Below are 22,835 nucleotides of genomic sequence, written 5' to 3' on the forward strand. Positions count from 1 at the left end.
AAAATGTTGCCTTACTCTTTCTGAAAAATGGGTTAGTGTCATTACATATACCACTTGCCCAAATTAGCTCTGAAGGTAGACTGATTCTGCGTAGTTACTTTGTTAAAAAGTCAAAATATTATTTGCCGTTATTTCAGATTCTGAAAGTCTGTTTGAGAATGGATTCATACTTACAGCAAATGCTAATTGCACTGCTCACTCCTGAACGCAGTCTTGAAGTATGCTGAGCTTTGCTCGCACTAGCATGGAAAGGCAGCATGAATATATTAAATCATCTTTTTTTTCTAATGCTGACCTGATTTTTTTAAACTGTTGAAAAACACTGTTGATCTGTGTTAGATTTTAAATGCAAAAATAATTTCCTAGCAAAGAACAACAATGGATAATAAGACATATTTTGCACTGCAATTAATTTTACAGACACTAGGAGGGGAAAAAATTAACTTTTAGCCTCATACCTTAATCTACCTTTAAACAGGACAGATCACTCTGAGCTAGAGAAACTGTGCAATGTGCACATCAGAGACCTCGTACCTAGGATCTAACTCCTTCAGCATTTCTTCCTGTTATTTTCAGTAATGCTTTTAAAGGTTTTCCTTTATCGTTGGATTTGCTAGCGTTGGTCTTGTTTTACCTCTTCGTCCTTATGCTTTCTGCTGTGCAGAGAAATGGATAGATATAAAGTAGGTTCACAGGAAACTGACTTAGCGGTTACAGGTAGCTAGTGGTTCTGAGACTAGGCTTTTCTGAGAAGAAGGAAAGGCAAATAAATCAGATTCAGGAGAATAACTTTAAAAACTGTTATACAATTGTGAAAAAGAAAGCAAGCAGAGTTAATGGTATTTCCTTCTCATTTGACAACACAAACTTACTTAAATCCAGGCTTCTTTGCTGAATAGTAAAGGAGTCTAAATCAAATACGCTCACAAGAAATTACTCCTTTTAGGCTAACTACACAACTACTAAACCTGTTTTAAAGGTTGTTTACTATAGCAAAGTAACATGAAATCACAAGCCAAATAATCTACAAACTTGATCTGGTAGTCCTATGGCAAATCTAGAAAAATGCAAAAATATCCTAGGGTACAGAGACAGCGGTGATCTATGCCATGCCACACAATGCATACGCTGCTCAGTCGGGATGCACAACTGAGGATCTTGGGACTTCCCAAGCACAGTATCTGACTATACTGTTCTTGAAGCAGTGCTTCTATAAAGAACAACTACTATGGGCTCTAATCAGCACAGTGCACTGAATGCTACAACAATCTGAATTATAATACGGAAGCAGAAAGATAGTGTTTATAAGGGAGAACTGTAAATAAAGCCTGCTGTGTGTTCTGGATCAACTTCTTCATATAACACATTAACAGGTTAAAAATAAGGACAGAGAAAAGAGACTAGATATGTTCAGTTCAGAGAAAGGGTGACTAAAGGGTGTGTGTATGGGATATGCCAGACAAATATCCTGAATATCATGGAGGGGTGAAAAAACAAACAAACAATCCAAAACCACCAGAGAACAATTGTTTTCTACTACTTACAGTATAAGGGGCTTTACAGGAAATTACCAGAATGTGAGTTTAAATGAAACAGTCATTTTACATGCTGCACGTGAAACTTCTGGGAGCTGTGAAGCATTTTGTCAGAAGATGCTGTGGAGCCCAAGACACCTTCCTGCCCGCTCTGGCTCAAAGGCAGCGGCACTAGTGCAGAACAGGAGGTCCACAAAGCACAGGACGCAGGTTCCACACGGGCCAACGACCGAAGCCATGGCAGGCTGAAGGGAAGAGGAGGGAGGAAGGACACTGCTGCAGGGCAACTCCCAGGCCCCCACCTCATGGCTCAGGGATTTCCTGACCTGTGGATGGTGTCTCTGTATTTCAAAGTGCCCTATGAGTATGTGCACCCCCTTTTCAAACCAGTAGACATTACCAGTGTTTACAACATCCCAGAGCGGAGTGCCACAGTTTAACGATGGTTATACAAAGTAACTCTTTTTACTTTTGTTTTTCAACCTGCCCTCTGATGTTACATTCGGTCTTACATTGCTTCTGTTTCACATTCTCCTGCCATTTGTGCTTCCCAGACATGTAGCACATCTTTCCTGAGTTATCCAGGACAGGAGGACCAGACAGACTGTTCCTAGTCTACTTAGTCCTTACAGCTAGAGCAGCCATTTGATACCTTTTATGATACTTATTTTCCTTGTAGTAACTTCTTTACCTCTCCTATACCTTTTTAAGATGGAGAAGGAAAGCAAGGCTGTTAACCAGGCTGCACTCAGCGTTCAAGATACAGAAGCACAGTGAACTTACACAAAGCATATATTACTCCCCATTCGCTTCTGAAGGCAAAGCAATGAATGGAAGAAGATTCCATCAGGAGCAGTGGAAACTTCATGGAGGCAGCCTGGCCAGGCTGAGACACCCCTGGGGTGAGCACAACGGGGAAGGGAACTCACCATACCTCCCCTGCCCTAACATCTAACGTAAGCATCTGCTGCTGACAGACCTCAAGACACCAAGGTTAAACAATTTCTGCTCAATCCAGGGTGGCTAATCTTATGCAAATATGCATGGTTTCCATAAGAAGCTTTTGAACATTCATACTGAAAAACCTGTTACCAGTCTGAAGTATAAAAAAAAAAAAAAAAATTCCAAGATTCCTGACTCTAAACACAGTTTTGCACTGTCTAAACTTTACTGTAGAAAAAAAAAAAGCCTATGGCAGAAGTGTGTAGCACTTTGCATTCAAAATAAGAGCTCACCCAAGTCATGCTTCTGTTCCACTTCAAGAAAAACACCCCCCGCTGCCAAGAAGCATCCCCACCGTGCCAGGCAGGGAGCAGGATCGGCCCCCGGGCTCCCCACCCAGCCCTGCACCCACGGCTGATGGCTTCACCTCCCAGCCCTGCGTCGGTGCTTCTGACAGTTTCCTCCTCGTTTGAGCGTGCCGCACGAGGAACTGCATCACAGATTAGTAGTACAGCACAGAGCTGAACCAATTAGCGTGGGTCTGCCCAGTACTGATAAATCCTAACCTCATGTCAGGGTCGCTTTTACAAGTCTAGATTAACTGTGGGGAAAACGACAACAACAATTAAGCCATTCAAAGTTTGGTGGTGGGGTTTTTTTGGGTTTGGTTTTGTTTTTTTTTTTTAAGTCCTTTATGTGAACTGATACACGTCCTGGTAACAGAGGAACATTTACTGTTTCCTCCCAGCAATACAAGGAGCACTGCTATTATTTTCTACTGAAATTCAGTTTTTGCTGTGTTTAAGTTTATTAACACATACATTTCAAGCATAATTGTAAATTATGATTAAGAGATTCCTACTACCAAAAAAAAAAAATCTACACTTTGGGTTAATTTTACCTTTTGTTTTCACTGTAATTAACAAGATATAATGATGTTCTCATCTAAAACTAACAAAAACTGCAGAATGAGCAAAACAAAAAACATTCCTTTTTTCAAATGGGATGCTTTAGAATGAGCTGGACAAGAAAAGGTTTTTTTGTTCTCTAAGACACAGATTTCAGAGTTTTCCGTTCCTGAAAGACATGGTTCCCAGGAGTTTTTGAGGTTATTACTTAACAAGCTCAATTTTCCAACCTCGCCTGTTAGCATTTTTCCATGTTCTACCAAAAACTTCACCGAGCCAAAGAGGACAAGCAGAGAATGACTGCACATGGGAGGAGTGTCCAGCTGGGACAGTGGACTTGGTGATGGCCCTGGCTTTGAGCAGACAAAAGGCTCAGGACTGGTACCCCAGGGAACAGGGACTGTGAGGTGGTTTACCCCATCCCACTCCCGTTTGGCACAGAAATCCCCTTCCCTACATCGGAAGTGTCCCCATTTTGATCGGAGTCTCCACAAAGATTTTGGGGACTGGACACTCCCAAGAAACCACAGCCATTACATTTCTGGCCAGCCTTAGTTGACTGAATCATGTGCCAGGTGGCTACTCTGCCTTCTCCTACTTTGTAGCATGAACACTGGCAATCATTAAAACAATTTTAAAAGCCTTAACAGGGGACTGAACCAAGAGTCCTCCTGAGTCTTTACAACAGAACCATTAGATCCCAAAGTAGTTTAGGTTTTCCTTCAGCATTCACTTTTAAGTAACATTTAACCTTTATTTTCCCTTTCGATTCTGAGAGCAACCTTTCTACTCCCAAGTGTTAATGCAGGGAAATAACTATTTAGGCTCTGAGAAAGAGCTGATTATTGTTGTAAAATGTTCTGAAGTTCAGCTTCTCTTTACTGCTTTGAAGATATAAGTTCCTGTTCTCAAAACATCCAAATGTTAGCAGATGCCAAAATTAGCACTAAACTGTGTTAATTATTTAATACTGTCTACGTGTAGAACAACTTTCTTCAAACAAATCACCAAGCTGAAAAGGTTTTATATAGAAAACATACAGAATCTCGGGTGTTGGCTTCCATTATTTACAAAGGAATTCTTAAAAGAATGCAGAATGGGAATTTTATAATCCTCAGTTAAGCACTCCATTGACAATTTTATTACTTTTTCGTCAGCAATTTTAAGTAACTTTTTTTTTTTTTAAATGAAAACAAAAGAAAACTTTTAAGAAGTGACAAAAAAACCTTTTCCCGTTTAACTATTCAGTGTTAAATAGCCAACCAGTTGTTCTGGTGCCAAAAAGACTGCCATGGGAACACATAGCCCAGTTCGCATATTAGTTAAGCAAACACAATCAGAAATAAAGTTATACTTCATATTCTAGAAAAAACAACATACATACAAAAAAGGCGCAACCATACACACATTTTGAGGCTAACTTTCTTTTTCAAATCCTAATACAAATGTACCGAAATCAACGAGGCAGAGAAATTACTTTGTACTCCTCCACACCCACATTAGCTGAGAACAGCTAAATTCAGATCTCCAAAATCAAGCTACCTGGAATACAAATAAGAATTAAAAAGCATCTACTGATAAACACTGGAACATCTGTAAAACAGCAATCATTTTTAAAACTATTCTTTATCACAGACAGAGCTTCTTGAACCATGTACATCATACAGTAACATTTGCAGCTGCAAACTTCAAAACTACGTGGTTTATGCAAATCATGAAAACAACTATTTTAGAAGCAGACATTTGAGAGACATTCAAGAAATGAGACTTTGCACCTATGTTATTTAGATTTCATCTTGCAGTGGAACCATGTAGATGAAGGGTAGACGGATGATGCTTTGGATGGAGTTTATTTTGTATGCTGGGGCTCTCATATATTTCAGCACTCTCATTAGTGCCCCAATGTGTCACCACCCCAAATAACCACCCAAATTAGTTTCTCCCTGAAAAGGGAGACAAAACAAGTTGGTCAAAATTCTTCTCCTTTTTCTTTGGAAAGCCAGTTACCTCACATGTGGCAGCAGTTATAACTAGCACATTTTTGAGCAAAAATATATTCTGAAGAGGAAGTTGTACTTCATTGCTCACATGTCTGTTGTGTATTTACTTTCTTATTTATTACATCTTACATTTAATTTTTTGTTTTGTAAGCCAAATCCTCAGACAGTATTTCAATAGCTTTCTGGTCAACTATTCTTAGAGCATAAAGGCAACAAAACAGACTTGAAAATGTGTTTTAGAACAGCTGACTACTGCGTGTCACCCAGTGAATTACATCTTTCTTAGGCTCTACAAAACACCCTAATTCCACAAATACACTCCCAATCTCAATACTCTATTCTTTCTGGCAAATCTTCCCAACTACTTCTATTTTTGCTCCATTGCTAGCGCCACTCATCTGAAGCAAATTTTGAGGACTTCCAAAATTAATTGCTGCCTTCCTGCTTTGCCTCTGGCTAGAAGCTGGTATAAACATCACCACCGAATTAAGCCATCTCAAAATTCCTTATTCTATTGATGATGAATGATTCTTCCTTTGACTCAGGAAAACCGTCCCTTAAGTTTTCTCCCCACCCTTTATTTTTTCCTCTAAAAATGTAGCATTTGTGGCCTGTGTCATCATCAGCCACTACAAACTTACACACAGCTGGGACTGAAACCCTTACTACTCACACTTCTTTTGCTCTAGCTAGTCCATTTACATTTCCTGCTATAACCTTTATTCCACAAATGCTCTCAGTGTTTTGAATATACCCCTGGAGCACACAAAAGCAGATTTTTTTTTTTTGTCAGTCCTTCCCATTACTGGATCCTCATCTCATTTCCTCTCTTTTTCCTGGACTACTTTTCGATGATTTTAAAACTGCTAACAGTTCTCCTTGGAGCAGGGTGAGCATGGGACAGTACACGGCGGTGGATCACAGGGGAGGAGAGAGAAATAAATCCAAGCACACAGGTGTACCACAAACTGTCTAGTAGGCAATTCCTGGCACTTCCTCAGCTCCAGACTTTTTTCACACAGACACACAAAAATCAATTAAGAGTCCATAAAGATGTTGCTCCTTTCAGAAATCCTGAGAAATAAAAGTACATACAAAAAAGTATCTGCAACTACTGTGCATTATTTAAAGGTTTCTCATCTAAAAATCACTTTTTTTTTAACAACTCAAACTGACAGAATTGAAGCAGAGAGCTCCAATTTAAGTGTCATTACAGTCAAGTCTGACCCAAACCTGAAACGAGCTCCAGATGTTACTGGTCAAAGTCAGAATAAGACCAGGATTTAAGAATTAATAGACAGTAATAAATTAACTGCAACTGTTATCCATGCAGGAATACCTTTCCCTTTATGAAAGGGGAAACTTTCTTTCAGGAAAAAAAAGGAAGAGACATGCCTTGCCTTTGCAATAAAGAGTAAGAAGAGATACAAAAGACAACAAAACCAAAGACTAAATAGACTGGAGCTGAAAAGAGAATGGTTATTTTGCTGGAGGTTATCAGGGAGGAGAAGCTGCATTCTGGGACGCAGCACTCAGACCAGCAAGAGAACCAAACCAATCCTTTGATACAATATTCAGTATATTCACCTACCAAAAACAGGTGCCTACAAGTGGCAATGTGTTATGTTTATCAGGTGGTAACACAACACTGGCATACTTTCAACAGCTAAGCTATACAAAAGGAAATTTATCTGTGCACATGTAACAGGAGAGTCTTTACCTGTTTAAGCTTGTTCACAAACCCCACCAGACACATCATCTAGATTTTTACCTAGAAGATGTACTCCCCCCACATTACATCCTTTGACCATAAAAATGTTAAAATAAAGAAATAAACATACACGTTTTGATTTGCTCAAAATCACACAGCCAAATTCAGGTATTTTAATGTCCCTGTGGATGTTTTACTATTGATGCATTTTCAACACACTTTAAGATCAAAGAAACCCCACAAGACCAAAAAGAGAGACACAGACAAGGGATAGGGTGAGTAGATGTCTGTCTGACTTTGGCTTGGACAGTCTGGGTAAACACGAGACTCCACTAAACATCCAGATGATGATCTGTGGGATGCTAGAGATCTCTGGGACTTTATTAGAGAACCTCTATCAAGTTGTAGGATCTCCCTATACTCCCCTTCTCAAGGCAAGGCCCTGGGACTTAACCCATGCACAGCTGTATGGCAGGAGAGAGGCAGTCCATCGCAACGACCAGATTGCACGCACAGGAGAAATATCACGCCCACTATTATGGGGCTGCACAATCCAAGACAATAAAAATGTTCCTTCATGGCACAAACCACTGCAAATGCCACCCTCTCTTCTTTGAAAATCAAAGTATTTGCTTCAAAGTGTTGACACAGAATAAATGACCCCAGAACAAAGAGAAACACCTTTCAATGTATCTTACAGGCACCTCTTTTTAGCTTTTGCTATTGCTTCTGCCATCATACCTGCCTAACAAATGCAGTGTTCACAGCCAAATTTGTTTTTGAAGTTTTGAGGGAGAGTGCAGGGTGTGAAATATTTTCTTTTCATTACTTTCTGCAAATGTTATTAGCAACCAACTCCATGAACTTCACAAGCAAACAGAAAGGCTATAAACATAAGAATTTCAATGCCAACAGTGCTTATGCCCTAGCACTTAATACAATCCAGCATTCTTGAAGTCTGAGCACACTTCAAATGCCTGCAACCGTCCTTTCCCAGGCACAGCGATTCTGAACTCACCCTGCTGAGCTGTACAGGGACCATTCACATGAATGCTGAGTTCCAGCTACGGGGGAAAAGGAAAGGTTATCCCCGATCCACCAGTAAATGTCTCCTGCATCCATCTGCACACATGCAAACTAAAATTCATGACACTGGTACCCAAAGCACCCTGGCAGAATTACGGGATCCCACTTCAGTTGAAGTTAAGAACCCGCAACAAGTGACAAACTCCTGTTACATGAGAGTATTGCCTGTGCTGCATTAATTGCATGTTACAACTACTGTTCTAGGGATAGTTTTACATTTTCCTCATTTTTTAATGTACAAATTTGAAATATTCTTGACAAGAATGTAATTTTTGAACATGAAAGAAAGATTGCTGGGCATGTAAAGTTTTAATTTCTGTTACCAATTTAAACAAATATCTAGTATATAAAGATGGAATCAAAGAAGACATAGCTTTTTTTACTGTTTGTTCTACAAGTGAGAATTAAAACCAGAGACAACAGGAATTTTTTTTTAGTATTATTTTACTATTAGTAATACTATTATTGTAATAGTGATCTCAAATAAAGTATTCATGTGAAATAAAAGAAATTACCCGGCACTTCAATTCATACGCTAGCATACTTGGTTTGGCCAGATCTCAGACGGAGATCTATCTAGCAGCAATCCAAGTGCCAGCAATACAGCTTCTCAACACCCAACAATCCAAATCTCTGCTTATGCTGCTTCTAACCCTCATGATGCTTTATCTTAAGTAGGAAACAGGGTAGGAAAAGAAAAACAGTAGACAAAAAGCATGAGTTCTAGGTCATTGAGTATTTTCAAGACTAGATTGCATTTTTTAGTTTTATTTAGAAATATAAAGAACATCAGTGGAAACCATGGCACGTACACGATACACGTCAAAGAGTCATTATTGCCAGTGGTGTGTACTGCTATCTGCACTGGTGCTTTTTCAACTTTTTGCAATAGTAACGTGCATTGCAATACAATTCCAGCAACTTAACCCTAATCCTTATATTTTATTATCATTGCTTGAAAAACACATCTGAAATAACCAGTAGAGCTCTGGGGAAAGGAGAAGGTATTTCTATGCCACCTCAAGTGGCATAGCTACAGCAATTTGGATTTCCTCCTCAATCTCACAACACAGAAAGTGGTTAAACAACTGGTGCCACTCGTTGCCTGGCAGGCAGTTAATCTTCCCAGTGGCGGCAGGGGAAAAGGAGCAGATACCCCTCCAGCCTCTCCTCTGCTCAGGTCCAAAGAGCATCTAGACAAGGCTGCAACCAAGAACAAGGCACTCTTCAGAAAAGCACCTGGAAAAGTGGGAAGCTGAGAACTGGACCAGTAGGTAGGGCAAAGTTCTTCTTTTGGAAGTAGTGACCTATTTTCAAAGCTTGTCTCCCAAGGCACCCCTTCCTCTACCTCTGGTGCACCCTCACTTAGGAAACACAGGGGCATAAAGTAGGCATCTGCCATCCCCACATCAAGTCACCTACCTGGGAGATCCCTCCCAAGGAAAGAGTGCTGCCAGTAACAGGATGGTGGCCAGGTTAACCGGTCTGGCACACCATCTAGCTATGGGACGCATTGTCACTGGGGAAGAAAGTTACCAATTAACAACCCCTCCCCAAATTTCTGAGCATGATGTAGAAATCAGAAGCACAATGCTACCACCAAGAATGGGTTTATAACACTACTTTTCACAGTATGCAACTGTCCATATTTAGGGTAGAAATAACCTATGTTACTCAACAATTCCACTTAAAAAAAAATTCTTACTTCAGAAAACACAAACATCTCTCTATTTACAAAGATGTATCCTGCCAAAATTTCAAATACTTTTACTGTACACATACCCTTTGATTTAATAAAGCATGCATCTGAGGTGGTTAATATGCATTTCAAGGTATATTAAAAATGAGAGATCAAAAATTAACATCAGCCCAGTTAATCTCTGCCAATATTTTGCTCCAGCTACAATAACTAGACTCTGTCTAACATTAAGCCAGTTTTATGTTCTTAAGTCTAACCTGTGAACATGATGCTAATAGCCAACAGGTCTACTTTAAGTTGAATTTAAAATGACTGAAATTTCACGCATCTTCTCCTGTAAATTTGCCAGATAAGGAAACAGGCTAACTCCAAAATTTGTTTTATTGGACCTGTTAAAAACTTGTATGATCCAGCCACATTCCAGAAACCAGTGGCTCCTGTTTAAATCAGGAACATAACACTGGCTAGAGAGCTTGGCTGACAGAACAGCGGCAGTAAGCACCAACTCCGGGTCTAAACACAACCTGGACAGTTTTATCACTTGCTGAGACTATCAGAAGAAAAGCTAGTTTGGACAGGAGGTTAAACCCCCCACAAATACATTTAGATTATGATTTGAGGTAACTGAGATTTTAATAGGTACTTAAATCAGAAAATAGCAACCCATTTAGTATAGGTGAGAAAGCTGAAGATCCTTCAGATGTATCTTCAAGTTGGAAAATGCAAAAGACTATTTTTAGCTACAAGGAATACTGCTGTGAAAGGAGGAAAAAAAAAGTAACAGAAGACATTCAGAATTCCCCTGCAATGGGAACAATTTCATCCCCAGAAGTCGTTTGCATCTGAACAACATTCAATTTTTATAATAGTAAACCCATGTGCCTGCACTAAGAGCTCTGTAAGCTTGCAGTTGATACCCTTGGAACTTTGCTACAGCCCTGTCTCCTAATGCACTTCTTCGGGGAGAGAGGCCCAGGTGTCAAATAAAGGGTCTTGGGAAAAATAAAGGAAAAAAAGTTACAGAAGTTATTAATGGCTTAAGAGTGTTCTCTCCCTCCTGCCTCCTGAGCCAAACTGACCCACTTGTTTGTAGGGCCAAACAATAAAGCATAATCAGTTGACTGAGGTTAAAAATAAACCCAAAATAAGGAAGTTATTTTAAATTCAGGTCTCTTCATTCATCTCATTTACCATGTGCTCCCACACAGTTGTGTCAGTGCAAGTGAGAAGGTAAAAGGGAGGTGCAGAGGTAAAAAAAAAAAAAAAAAAAAAGCCACCTCCAACACAACCAAAAAACCACTGCTCTAGAAGATACCTTTTCTCTGTAGCAGTGTTAGAGTGAACTAGACACAAACTCTTCTCCAGGGTCCCAGCAACATATAAAAGTCATCTGATACAATGAAGTCTGGTGCCCAGAGCAAAATCCAGGACCTTCCCTGCAGCTTGTGCTCAATTTTGGGTTAGACTCCTCCTTCTTGCAGGCATGATTCTCAGCTGGACTGCTGCACAGCACAGCCACCTGACACCATACCAGTTAAGAGACACTCCTTGGATGTGGGAGATGATTGATGCCTCTGACTCCAGAGAGGTCTATCTAGCACGCACACCTGCTAACTGTGAGTGGGCTTCCGCTATACCAATTTAAGCAAAAACTAGGTAACAATAATAATATTCTTGAATAAAATGGGCCTTGACAAGGTACTCTGTTGAATTCAGTGCTACCAGTATAACTTTACTAGCAAAAGCACACGTTTACACATTTGGACACGTAAGGCTCCCACGGCTCATGTTCAGACCTTGACTATGCCGTACTTCAAGCAACTAAGTATTTTTCTTCGATTTGACTTCAGTTTTGTTCTTCACAGGTGCCATAAAGTGTCTAAATTTTGATTCATCTTCCTTATGAGTTTGCAGTGTGGATTTATACAAACACTTCTGGTGCAAACATAATTTGTAAGACAACCAATAGATACCGAACATACTGAAGAGAACCACTTGAGGCACGGTCTCTTGCTGCATTAATGTTAACACCTCTCAGTTCATTGTACTGAAAGCTGCTGAAAGGTCTTAAAAGAATTAGAATATTTTCTTAATCCAGCAAGAGAGGTCACTCACCAATAACGCTGAAGTGTTTTCATCCCAAGTTTAAAAGTCTGAAGACAGCTGCTGCAGTTCCACATGCATTTCTTCAGCAGCAATGCCAACGTGCCCAGTCCCCACGCTCATTCACACCTCTACGCCCTGCTCTTCACCAGAGCCAGCTCAGCTCTTTGTTCAGCTGCAGGGGCCAGAGAACCCACCAGTTTCACTACATACCTCCAGTAAAGCAGAAGGGACAGAGCAAAGTCACAGCTGAATGGGGCTGCTTACAAATGGGCAACTGACACAGGTGAAACAAGATCCATTTTTCTGCAACTTTCTAAATATTTTTCTCCTTATTCTGTGCTATTATCAAGATCAAGAGAGGGTTTCCCCAACAGAGCTCCACTGGTAAGCAAAGGCGCTGCACAGCTTTCCCTCCTTCAGAGGGAAAGCCCAAGAATCCTTTCCAGTAAGGACCCTATCCCTCCCACACCAAACATCTCCTACTTTGGATGATACACTTCAGGGCACAGGCTGTAAGTCAAAGAATGAGCCTGACTAACAAAACAGGTTAAAAAAACCAAATCTGCTGAGAACAAGAAAATATCTTAAAATCAGTATGGAACTGAAGCAATACATTTGAAGAAACAAACACTTATCATCAAATCCTGTGGTTAAACTTTTAGAATAAACTACTTTAAAAAAATATTAGTAAGTTTCCATTCCTGGCAGATTTTGGTTTGATTTTACTGCTGTTTATTTTTAATTCCCCGACTGTAAGGACACTTTAAGAACGGAAAAAAGAAAAGGAAAAATCCCAAAACTTATGCTTACTACCTTTGTGGCATGACGGAAATATTGCAAAGCGTTATATTAGTTTTTAAGGGGATTGTTTTTTGGCGCAGTGTTGAAGGCCAAGAAGTATCTGAAACAGACTGAAACAGAGGAGATAAAAACCACACAGGAAGAATGAGAAGAGGGAAAGGAAAAGCAGAAGAAAATTGTGAAACACCACTACTGTAATTGCTACTAGCAAGGAGGGTTTTGCATGTGGCTTGTGACCCACTGTTTAATTCATATAATTTACAGACACGTTTGAGTTATCTCTTGTGTTCAAACTTCCAATAGTATCTACTATTAGGTTCACCCCTTGATATTATTAAGCAACTAACACTTAACCAGGTGCAAAATTCTTTAGAAGAGGTCAGTTCCTTGCTACTCCCAATGAAGAAGAAAATGTAACTATACTTAGCTTGATTTAATGAACAATAAAAAAAGGTTCTCAGCCTCTGCTTAGGCAGATTTCCTTTAAAAAACTACATCTCACATTGTCTTAGGACTTAGTCAGCTCTAACATCTGTAACAGAAGCAAACCAACCATTTATCTAAATGGAAGAGTTGAGACATGCTGTGAAGGCAAACTTGTGTCTAAAATCTGTTACCTGATTATGGTTACCAGAAATATTCTGGTGGTACGTAACTGAGCGGTATTTCACAACTACTGAACAGCAAAGAGTTAGCTACATCAGGAGAGCTGCCCAGCTTTACAAGCAGGAAGGGAGAATGTAAGTTCTTCCACACCTCCAAATGAAGTGATCTCTGTTCTTGAAAAAAGCGAAGATGATGCAGAAACCACCATGCCCCAGTGCCAACTCCGCCTTGACTGTCTAAAACAAAATGTATTTTTAGATGGGTGGGAAGGAAAAAAAGAAGGAAAAAAAGAAACTGATCACTCCCCAAGCACTTTTTAATCTCTTTTTTTTTTTCCCCAGTAATCAGAGACTATCAAGACAAAAAAATGCAACAGGTTACTGTTGAAAAACTGTATAGCGCTAAATAAGTGCAACAGTTGAACAGAGACACTCCTCAAGTCACACAGGGGCTGCGGAAACCTAGCGGGACAAGCTCAGTAATGGGCCCTATCACAGCTGATGCATAAAATAGTGGTGCATATGGTGAGGCAGGAAAATACAGATCCCAGATGCAGGGTGTCCTACCTTTCTGATCCTGAGACCTCCAAACCAGAATGTTCCTATCACTACAAGCCACAATCCCCTGCCACCACCATGTCTGGTGCAGCAAGAGAACTGCAGAACATGTGCAAGTTTAAAACGTCTACCCAAAAGCCCTCATCCTCTACCGAGAGGTAAGGGCTGCACTCCACAGATGAGCACCAAGAGGGGGTGGCATGCCTGCCTCAGCACCCATGCAGGGTGCCTTTCTCCTCAGCTGGGAGGTCAGATTTGCCCCCAGCCTGCAGAGCATGCCCGGGCCACTGCCAGGTCTTGAGAGACCACGGGCAATGGCACGTGAGATGCTCAAGAGTGCAGACAGACCACCGCATGGCCTAGATTTGAAAGCGTAGTCCACAACTTATCCAGTACCTGAATAGCTCAGAAGCAAGTTTTACAGCAAAATTTCCTATCTAGTAACAGAATAACATGTTGATTTGCAAAGTCGGTTTCTGTTCTTAAAAATGTAATTTCCTTTCTCTTTATATGTATCAATTCATTTACTAATACATTTACTACAAATTTAAAGTCTGTACATTTTTAATTCACAAATTAGCCATTTTATGAAACAAATTTACACCACTGATCCTTGATCTATTTAACAGTAAGAATATTAACCCACTAAGATGGATTTGGAATTTAAAACCTCACCAAGTTTTAACTGGCATTTGCACCCTCATACTTTCATCAAAATCTCCATCAAAGTTCTGCTGAATGCTATCAGTGATGTTAGAATATGACCTTAAGAATTTTCAGATTTCTGCATTTAAAGCAAGTTCTAGTGGAGTGCATTCAACTCCTTAGCATACACAATATAAAGCTCCAAGTTCTGTTTTCCAGCACTTTTATGATGTTCCATATCAAAGAGGTGTGTCTGTATCAAAAAACCTCATTAGCTCTCCTAGGTTAGAAAACACTCCAATACAGCTAAAAAAAAAAATAAATTCTATTTTGAACTTTCTTCTCATAGGACATTTCAGCTCACTATCCACATCACCTTCCTCTGAAGTGGCTCTGGAGTGTGTAAGTCAAGGTGCTGGTTTCGACATGGAAAACCCCAAGGTTTCAGGACACCTGGAAGAGCGTCTATCTCCACATACCAGCATATATGCAAGAATAAGCAGAGGTACTAGTGTTTTCTCTTCCCCACCTTAAACACGATGCTCCTGGCACAGCATCTCTGAGTGGCATCGCTCTGGAGCTTGCTTTCCACCTGCAGTCAGGGAGAACTCCAGGTTTGCAGACACTGAAAGTCCTGTTCTCCTAAGATGTCTGATGCTACCAAGCCTGATGGGTTTGTTTAGATCTTCACTATTAGATGGGTCAGGAATGAGTTATTTCAGTAATGTTTAAAACAGCTGCCAAACAGCAATTAAAACCAAACTTAGATATACTATATTGATTACATCACGGAATTTCAGTTTTATCAAAATTTACCATTTAATTTTAATCTCAAATTTTTTTAAGATATTTTGCCTAACAAATATGCACATGCTGCTATGCTGAACAATCAAGCTGTGTTATTCTAGATGCATATTAAGATCAATATAAAACAGTCTTCAAATGTGTTTTTACACACTAAGAGAATCCCAAAGATTCCTAGGCATTACGGTAAAAGACTTAACACTGTCCTCCCCAAACTGCAAATATTCAGTACAGTTTCAGTATTTTCAAATTCGGTCTACCAATTTCCAGAAGCTTTATTATTACTAGTTAACAAAATCTCAGCCTTCTCAGGGAAACAAAGCAAATATAACTCAGAATAAAACATTATTACCAAGCTGACCATTCTTCATCTTGCTGGCAAGTCATTCAAACTCCATTCAATGTTTCTAAACTTACAGAGCTTGTTCTACTACAATCAGTAGGCCAAGCTGGAAAAAAAAAATGGTTTAACCATTTTAATATTTCTGCTAAGTCTAAGCCTGCAACAATATGCGCAGATACATTATGCTACAGCCGTTGCCACTGATTAGGTGCACTTTTACTCTTTTTGCTAGTGTATCAAAGTGAAACCCTAAAACCATGGGAGCAAAGTATATTACCTTAAGTGACCAATAAAGTTTCAAAAAACAACACTGCATATTTAATAACTTGACAAATGAGATAGCCAGTCTCCTGCCCCCATTCTACTTGCCAAGACACTTTATAATAACTGTTAATCCTGTTGCTGGTAATGTCAAACTAGCACACAGCAGATTTATATATATTAATATTCATATGTATTTGAGGGAAAAAAGTGCACTTGCTATGGATTATGAATGCCTTGTATTGCAAGCCACCCAATATTTCACTCCTTCACAATCAACATTTTACAGCCATAAGACACAAAGTTAAAGCAACTGATCTGAGACACCTCAGAGCACGAACTAAAGCAAACAATGCCCTATTTTAAATTTATTATCATTTAAGAAAAATTGGATGCTTCACAAGCTCTAAACCAGTTCATTTTCACCCTTACCCCAAATATCGAATGATGTCACGCAAGATATACTGGCTAAACTGGTTTAACTGCTACATGCTGGATACACTGTTTAGATTTTCTTGTGATAAATTATTCTGCAGCAATGAAACCGATTCAATTAGTCTCAAACAACTATCTCCATCTCATTTTTTTAAAGTTTGGGCTTATACTATTTTTACACAAACAACTTGCTACTTACTATAGTGACCTACTAGTGACAGGAATCAGATTTGATTTCTCTTCTGAATTCAGTCAATAGCATGGGACAACTGGAGTGCAGTAAGGAAGTCTGATGTATATAGTTCATGCATCCTGAATAGCATGCTATCTATACTTCCCTCTGAATTTTACACACATTTTCCACTTCTTCACAGAAAGCTTACTAAATCTGATGACCTATTGAGCACCCAGTTCACGAAGAATGCACAGAAGAAACTGTAGACATAGTTAGCACTCTTCAGAAGTCACCGACGCTGCTTTCTCTGTTGGCATGAAGTGGCTCAGAACGATGCAATGCACATCTTTTCCCAAGGCCAAGCATGCGGTTTCCAGAGGTACTAAACATTATCATTACTAGGAGTAAGGGGTCAAGCCTGGTTCTTCACTCTACGTATAACCTCAGAATTAACTTAATTTTGCTTGTTGTCTGCTGCATCAGCATTTTTATCTCCCTTCACATGAGCATCATCTATTTCATGGAAAAATGTCGAGGCTGGAGAGGGAAAGGGGTAGGAAGAACACATTAAGAAGCAGATACCCATGGTAATATGATGAATTTAGTCTGCATATTCTCCTCTCAAACACACAGCCTCACTTTATCACCACTTGGCTAGAAGCAATATAGAAGACAGTGAAGGAGCTCAGGGAAAAAAGGGATACAGGCCTTCAGGAGAAAGGCATGGAAGTGGGAAAAAAAAGAAATGAACACTGTGTTATGTATGCAAATGATATTAAATTGCCAGGAATTGAGCATACTAATGAGGACTTATTGAGAATACTAATGAGAGGGAAGCAAGCATTCAGAAGACCGGCAAAAAAATAAGTTACATACTTGAGACCAGTATCACACAGTGGGTCAGAAATCTAGTAAATTCTGTCAGTAGCGAGCAAAACGGGAATGAACAGCAAGCAATGCACACTTTCAGTTGCATGGAAACTGCAGGAAAGTGCAATTTTAAACTTTTCACATATATATATATACACACACACACGTCTTTTTTTTTCTTTTTTCTTTTTTTTGTAAATATCTTGCATCATTTCACCTGGAATTCAAATCTCAACTTTAAATTGCCCTAACTAGGGAAAAACTTAAAAGACGGCATCACCTGAGAGGCTGCGGAGCTGACACAAGGAGAGCACAAGCGTGCAACCTGAACTACCAGTCACCGCATGTTCACAGACTGTGACGCTGTCTTGATAAGCTTGTGCTGGCTACTTTGGAAAAGAAAATTCCATAATGCGAAACACGCATACGTATGTAACTATGGGCAGAGGGTGAACCTACAAAAAAGCAGATCCAAACTATAAACAAGGGAAACTTACAGTTATAAGCTGCAAGTGAGATATTCCATGAAAAAACTTTATGAAATACGTAACTGTAGATTTGTATAAAGCCAAGCTCTTGGAAGCTCAGACACATTTGTGAAAAGACGTTACAGAGGAAGCATATATAAAGTATCGGGACTTGGATTCAATTACACTTTATAGAGCAACTCACTAACAACTAAACAGACATAATTCTTTGCATGATAAAGCAACCTACGTACCCTACTTACAGTATGGAAAAGCTCTTATTTATTTTTTCCACTAAACTTATTTAGCATACGAATAAACTCTTCAGAATTTCTACAGGATAATTTACTAATCACCACCCCAAACCGTTAATTTACCTAAAACTCAGGCACCAATGGCTCATGTGCACACACCCACTCTGTGTCAGCTCAAAGGCAGCCACAGCAGCCAAAATCACACGCTTTAATGCTGCAAAGGACAAGGGGTGCACATGCGACTAGTGACAGAATTTGGCCCGATAACTGCCAGCATCCTTGCCACCTCAAGCAGCCCATCTTGTTCCTTCCCAATACCCAATGCCAAACCTTCACCAGATTCATACAACACTAAATGGGGCTGCAGGGTGAACCAAATTAAAAACCTAAACTACATTTTAAAACCTCACTTCTTGTTTTTCATTTTGAGCATTTCAGAGTCACAGGGAGGTGCACTAGCCCAACCACTGGCGTGGCACGAGATGAAAACGAGCAGCAGCAAACGCTGCGTTTGTCCAACTGCACCCTCAGCTAGAGGAAGCACTTGCCTTGAGCCAAGGGGACGCAACCTCTTCGGAGAGTTCTCATGAAGTTTCTCTGTGCACCTATCACTACTGCTAAGCCTCGGTAAGGCTAAAGCTGATTATAAACAACATCCCCAGGTAACAGAAGACTAAATAGACAAAGAAGTGATTTGTAACGCCACAGCATTCTAGCTAAGTACTGCAAGTAGGTGAGCCTGCATCACACCTGGTCCCGCTGAGCAGGTACCTGCCCCTTACCTAGGCTGTTGTTGCTTCTTTCCTTCATGACGCAGAGATTAATTTTTCTTTCTAAAGGGAATGTTTTCCTCCCTCCTAAAGTCTGACAGCCCTATCTAGTACTACTTTCATTTACGCAGAGTGTCCATAAGGTCATCAAGGAAGAGTAAATTAGTCAGAAGGGAAAGGGAAGGGAGAAAAACAGGGACATGAGAGCAGACACTCAAAATACCATATCTGATCTAACGCTAAAGAATTTAATTCCACACTTTTATTACTACATCTGAAATAGTTATTTCACTCTTCAAAAACTGTTCATCTATTATAGCTGTACACAGAATAAGCAAACCCTCACATAATTCAAAATCAAGATGTGCAATTTTCCACTGTGCATTCTTCACATACCTCCTAAATCTAACGTGATCACTCACTGAAGAATGGCATCCGACACTGTTCTGTACATGTTAAAATTAAGCTAACTACGTGTTATTATTTTCCTCACTGCTTGAAAGCAGCTCTCTTAAGAAAGCATAAACAGCCATACATTAAGATGATGAACATTGTTTTACACACCAAATGAATATATACGCATGACTTCAACTTTTATTAAAAGTTAGTAATAATCTGATCTCTGCAATCTTGTAAACTTAACATATTTCTCAAGAAAAGCATTGCCAAAAAATTCCAAAGGCTAAACTTTTTTTGTTTTGTTTTTGCATAAATGGACAGTTTTGTAAACTCTCACAAATTAGCAAGTTCCTACTATCACCCGGAACCAGCTGTGTGCAGCCTAATAGATCTCAAATAGATTTCTGAGATAACAGTGTATTCTCAGCGTCACTAAGTTAATATACACAGAGACTCTTTCCTCACCCCTCCAACGGAGGTGGCCACCAGCACAAGATTTCCACAACCATCAAAGGGACTTCCCCATGTATTTTGGACTCCTGTATTCCCACTGACAGAGGGGATGCAATCCAGAGAAGTTCAGGACACCTTTAAACTGCCTAAAAATATTCAGCATTTCACAGTGTGCCCAGCATGGTAAAGCATAAAGCCCATAAACATCAAAATAAAAACATTAAATACAGTCAATATGCTAAAGGACTTGAAAAGGATATTGAGAAAAAGCAGATTTCTAAAGGCTATCAAACAATCTGCTGGAAAATATAACCCACAAGATGTTAATATTTGTATGCATACAAACAAATATGAGGTTTATTTTATATCACCTCCTTTTATGTGTTTGTCACACAGCATATAAACACCAGTTTGGAGGTTTTTCTAAAACAAAACCAAAACCAGTTACTCTGATAGTAAATAAGTTCTAGCTATTATTTTATGAAATAGATATTTATGTTTAAGAAAGCAAGGCTTTATGTAATGACCTTCTAATCTTGAAATGTAATCTCAGTCCCTGTGACAAACTTCCACTAAAACACCTTTGCTTCTCCTAATTTCAACGGCTACTATTTAGCAAAAAGGTACATTTGCTAAGCCGATTGACACGTTTCCAAGCAAAATATCTTGTGTTGGTGAATATTTATGTCACTGTTGATTAAAACGGTCGTAACAGAATTGGCATCTTCACGGCCAGGCATTCTGAACGATATTTGGGTAGTTGGTGTTTTTGACCTCCAAGTCAAATACCATCAGTATGAGCAGCATACTGTGGCTGCCCTTCCTTAGGGAACAAAATCCCCGCCGTACATTTACCCAAAATAATTTTACATCGTTCAATTCACACGGAAGGTGTCGTTCAAAGGGGGCAGGGTGTGTAAAAATAACAACACAATGCCCCAAAAAAAAAAAAGCTAAAGGCACCACTGGAGACTACACCGGACGGGAGTAGGGAACAAGCCTGAAAAATGTAGTGCCTCCTTTATGAAACCAGCGCAACTGCATGACGGTGCAGGATCCGGGCCGAGGGCTGTGCAGGCGCTACACATGGCCAGCGCAGCCCGCCGACCCCGCGCTAGGCCCGGCCGGCAGCGGTTTCTGTAAATAACCCTCAGAGGAGAGTTAATTAAAAATGGCGAGCAGCGTGCCTGCCTGCATACAATGAGCGGCCGGGCCGAGCCGCCGCGCCGCCCCGCACGGCCCCGGGCAGGGCAGGGCTGAAGCCCACCGCCCACCCCGCCGGCGGGAGCGGGGGACGCCGGCGCCGGGCTAGGCCCCGCAGCCCACCGTTCACCGCCCGGGGCCGGGCAGCCCTCGGGACAAGTCGCGTCCCCTTTCCCGAAGAACGCCAAACCCCCCCCTCGAAATCACAACTACTTTGAGACGGACCCCCATGTCCCCCTCCCAGGCCGGCCGGACGGGCGCCCTCAGGGCGCGGCTGCGCGCCCCCTCGCCGCCCCCCTCCCCACCCCCGGCTCACCTCCCGACGGCAGGCTCCCGGTCGCCGCCAGGCCGAAGGTCCGGGCTCACGGCCGCACGCCTCGCCCCGGGGGAGCGGGTCCCCTTTTGTAGCAGCGCTTCCCCACACCCTCCCCCTCCCGCGATGCAAATTCCTGCAGAGTCGTCCCCCCCCGTACCCCCCCCTCCCCCGGGCCGCCTCCCCCGGCCCCACACCGCTCCTCACCGCCGCAACTTTCCCCAGCGTACCCCCGCTCCCGCCGAAGCACCGCCGGGCAGAGCTCCCCGCGCCCCAGGAGGGGGAACCCCGGCTGCCGGCGCTGGCCGCGGCCGGGCACGGGACAGCGAGCAGTGGCCGCCCCTGCTCGCAGGGGAAGGGAGGGCCGGGCGCGTGTTTACCGCGGCGGGAGGACGGGGGCTGCCCGAGGGGGACGCGGCGCCCGGGGAGCCGGCAGCAAGGCAGGGGGGCGAGGGGGGGGAAACTCTCCTCAGAGTTGAGGGCGCGGGGCCCTGCCCGTCCCTGGCTTTACCTTCCATCTCCATGTCCTCGGGCTCGCTCAGCTGCTGCTCCCCGGGCTTCTGGTGCTGCTGCTGCTGCTGATGGTGGTTCATGTCGGGCTGGGGCTGGGGCTCTGGCTCGGCGGCGGCCTGGGCCTTTCCCGCTGGGGGCTGCAGGCCTGTGTCGGGAGGGGAAGGGGCGGAGGAGCGGCGGGGCCTGGGCAGCGGCCGGGACTGGGCACCCGCCTCGGGGGGCTGCGGCTGGGCTCCGGCGGGCAGGGAGCGGGCAGCCGGCGGAGGCAGCGAGACGCGCACGTATTTGCTCGCTATTCGCCCAATCTCGGCGGCGGCACCCGGTCGGGGGAAAGGGGTGGGGAGGAGGGACCGGCCGGGGGTGGCGGCTTCCCCGGGGGCCGGAGGGGAGGGGACCGGGAGGAGGGGAGGGGGGGGGACGGGAGACCAGGAGTCAGGGCCCGGCGGCGGCGCCCGGCGCTTCCCCCTCCCCCGGCGAGGTGTCCCCGGCGCTGCGAAGTCGGGGAGGCGCCGCGGGGCCCCTCCTCTGCCCTCCCGCCCCCCCCAGCGCCCCGGCACAGCCGCTGGCCGACGCCCGGCTCGCTGCTCCCGGCCCGCGGGCCGCCCCTGTTGCCTGTGCCCCGGCGCGCTGGTGCCGCTCCGCCGCCGCCAGCGCTCTCTGTCTCAAAATGGCGGCTGCAGTAAACGCCGTGAAATGTCACATCCGCATGAGGGGCAGCCCAGCGAGCCGGGGAGGGGGAGGCAGCGCCGCGGCCGCCCCGGGAACAGCAGCCGCCGCCGCCACAGGAGGCCGGAGGGGCGGGGCCACAGGGGCCGGGCTCGGGCGCCGGCGCTCGCCGCGGCCTCCCCGCAGGCCGCTGCCACCTGCGCGCAGTACGGGCAGCGCCGCGGCCGCCGCCGAGGGTCCCCGCGCGGCGCTGCTGCCCGCCGGCCGAAGTGCCGGGCCCTTCCCGGCCGCTGCGGCGGAGACCCGCTGCTCC

The 22,835-nt window shown here is 42.8% G+C and overlaps 1 protein-coding gene across 3 annotated transcripts in view; it reads right to left on the reverse strand.

The window, feature by feature from the left end:
• USP7 (ubiquitin specific peptidase 7) overlaps positions 1–22,495 on the reverse strand; it is a 73,554-nt gene extending 51,059 nt beyond the window's left edge. The window contains exon 1 of one of the 3 annotated variants that reach the window (XM_054842684.1): positions 21,855–22,495. In XM_054842684.1, the coding sequence (XP_054698659.1) occupies positions 21,855–21,936 (82 nt within the window). In that variant the 5' untranslated portion in view covers positions 21,937–22,495. Of the gene's footprint in view, positions 1–21,346; positions 21,366–21,550; positions 21,570–21,854 lie in introns of those variants that run through there. The other 2 variants (XM_054842687.1, XM_054842686.1) reach the window with 2 other exon arrangements.
• Positions 22,496–22,835: the final 340 nt, after the last annotated feature.

The sequence above is a fragment of the Grus americana genome, chromosome 15 (assembly GCF_028858705.1).
Source record: "Grus americana isolate bGruAme1 chromosome 15, bGruAme1.mat, whole genome shotgun sequence".
NCBI classification, from domain to species: Eukaryota; Metazoa; Chordata; class Aves; order Gruiformes; family Gruidae; genus Grus; species Grus americana.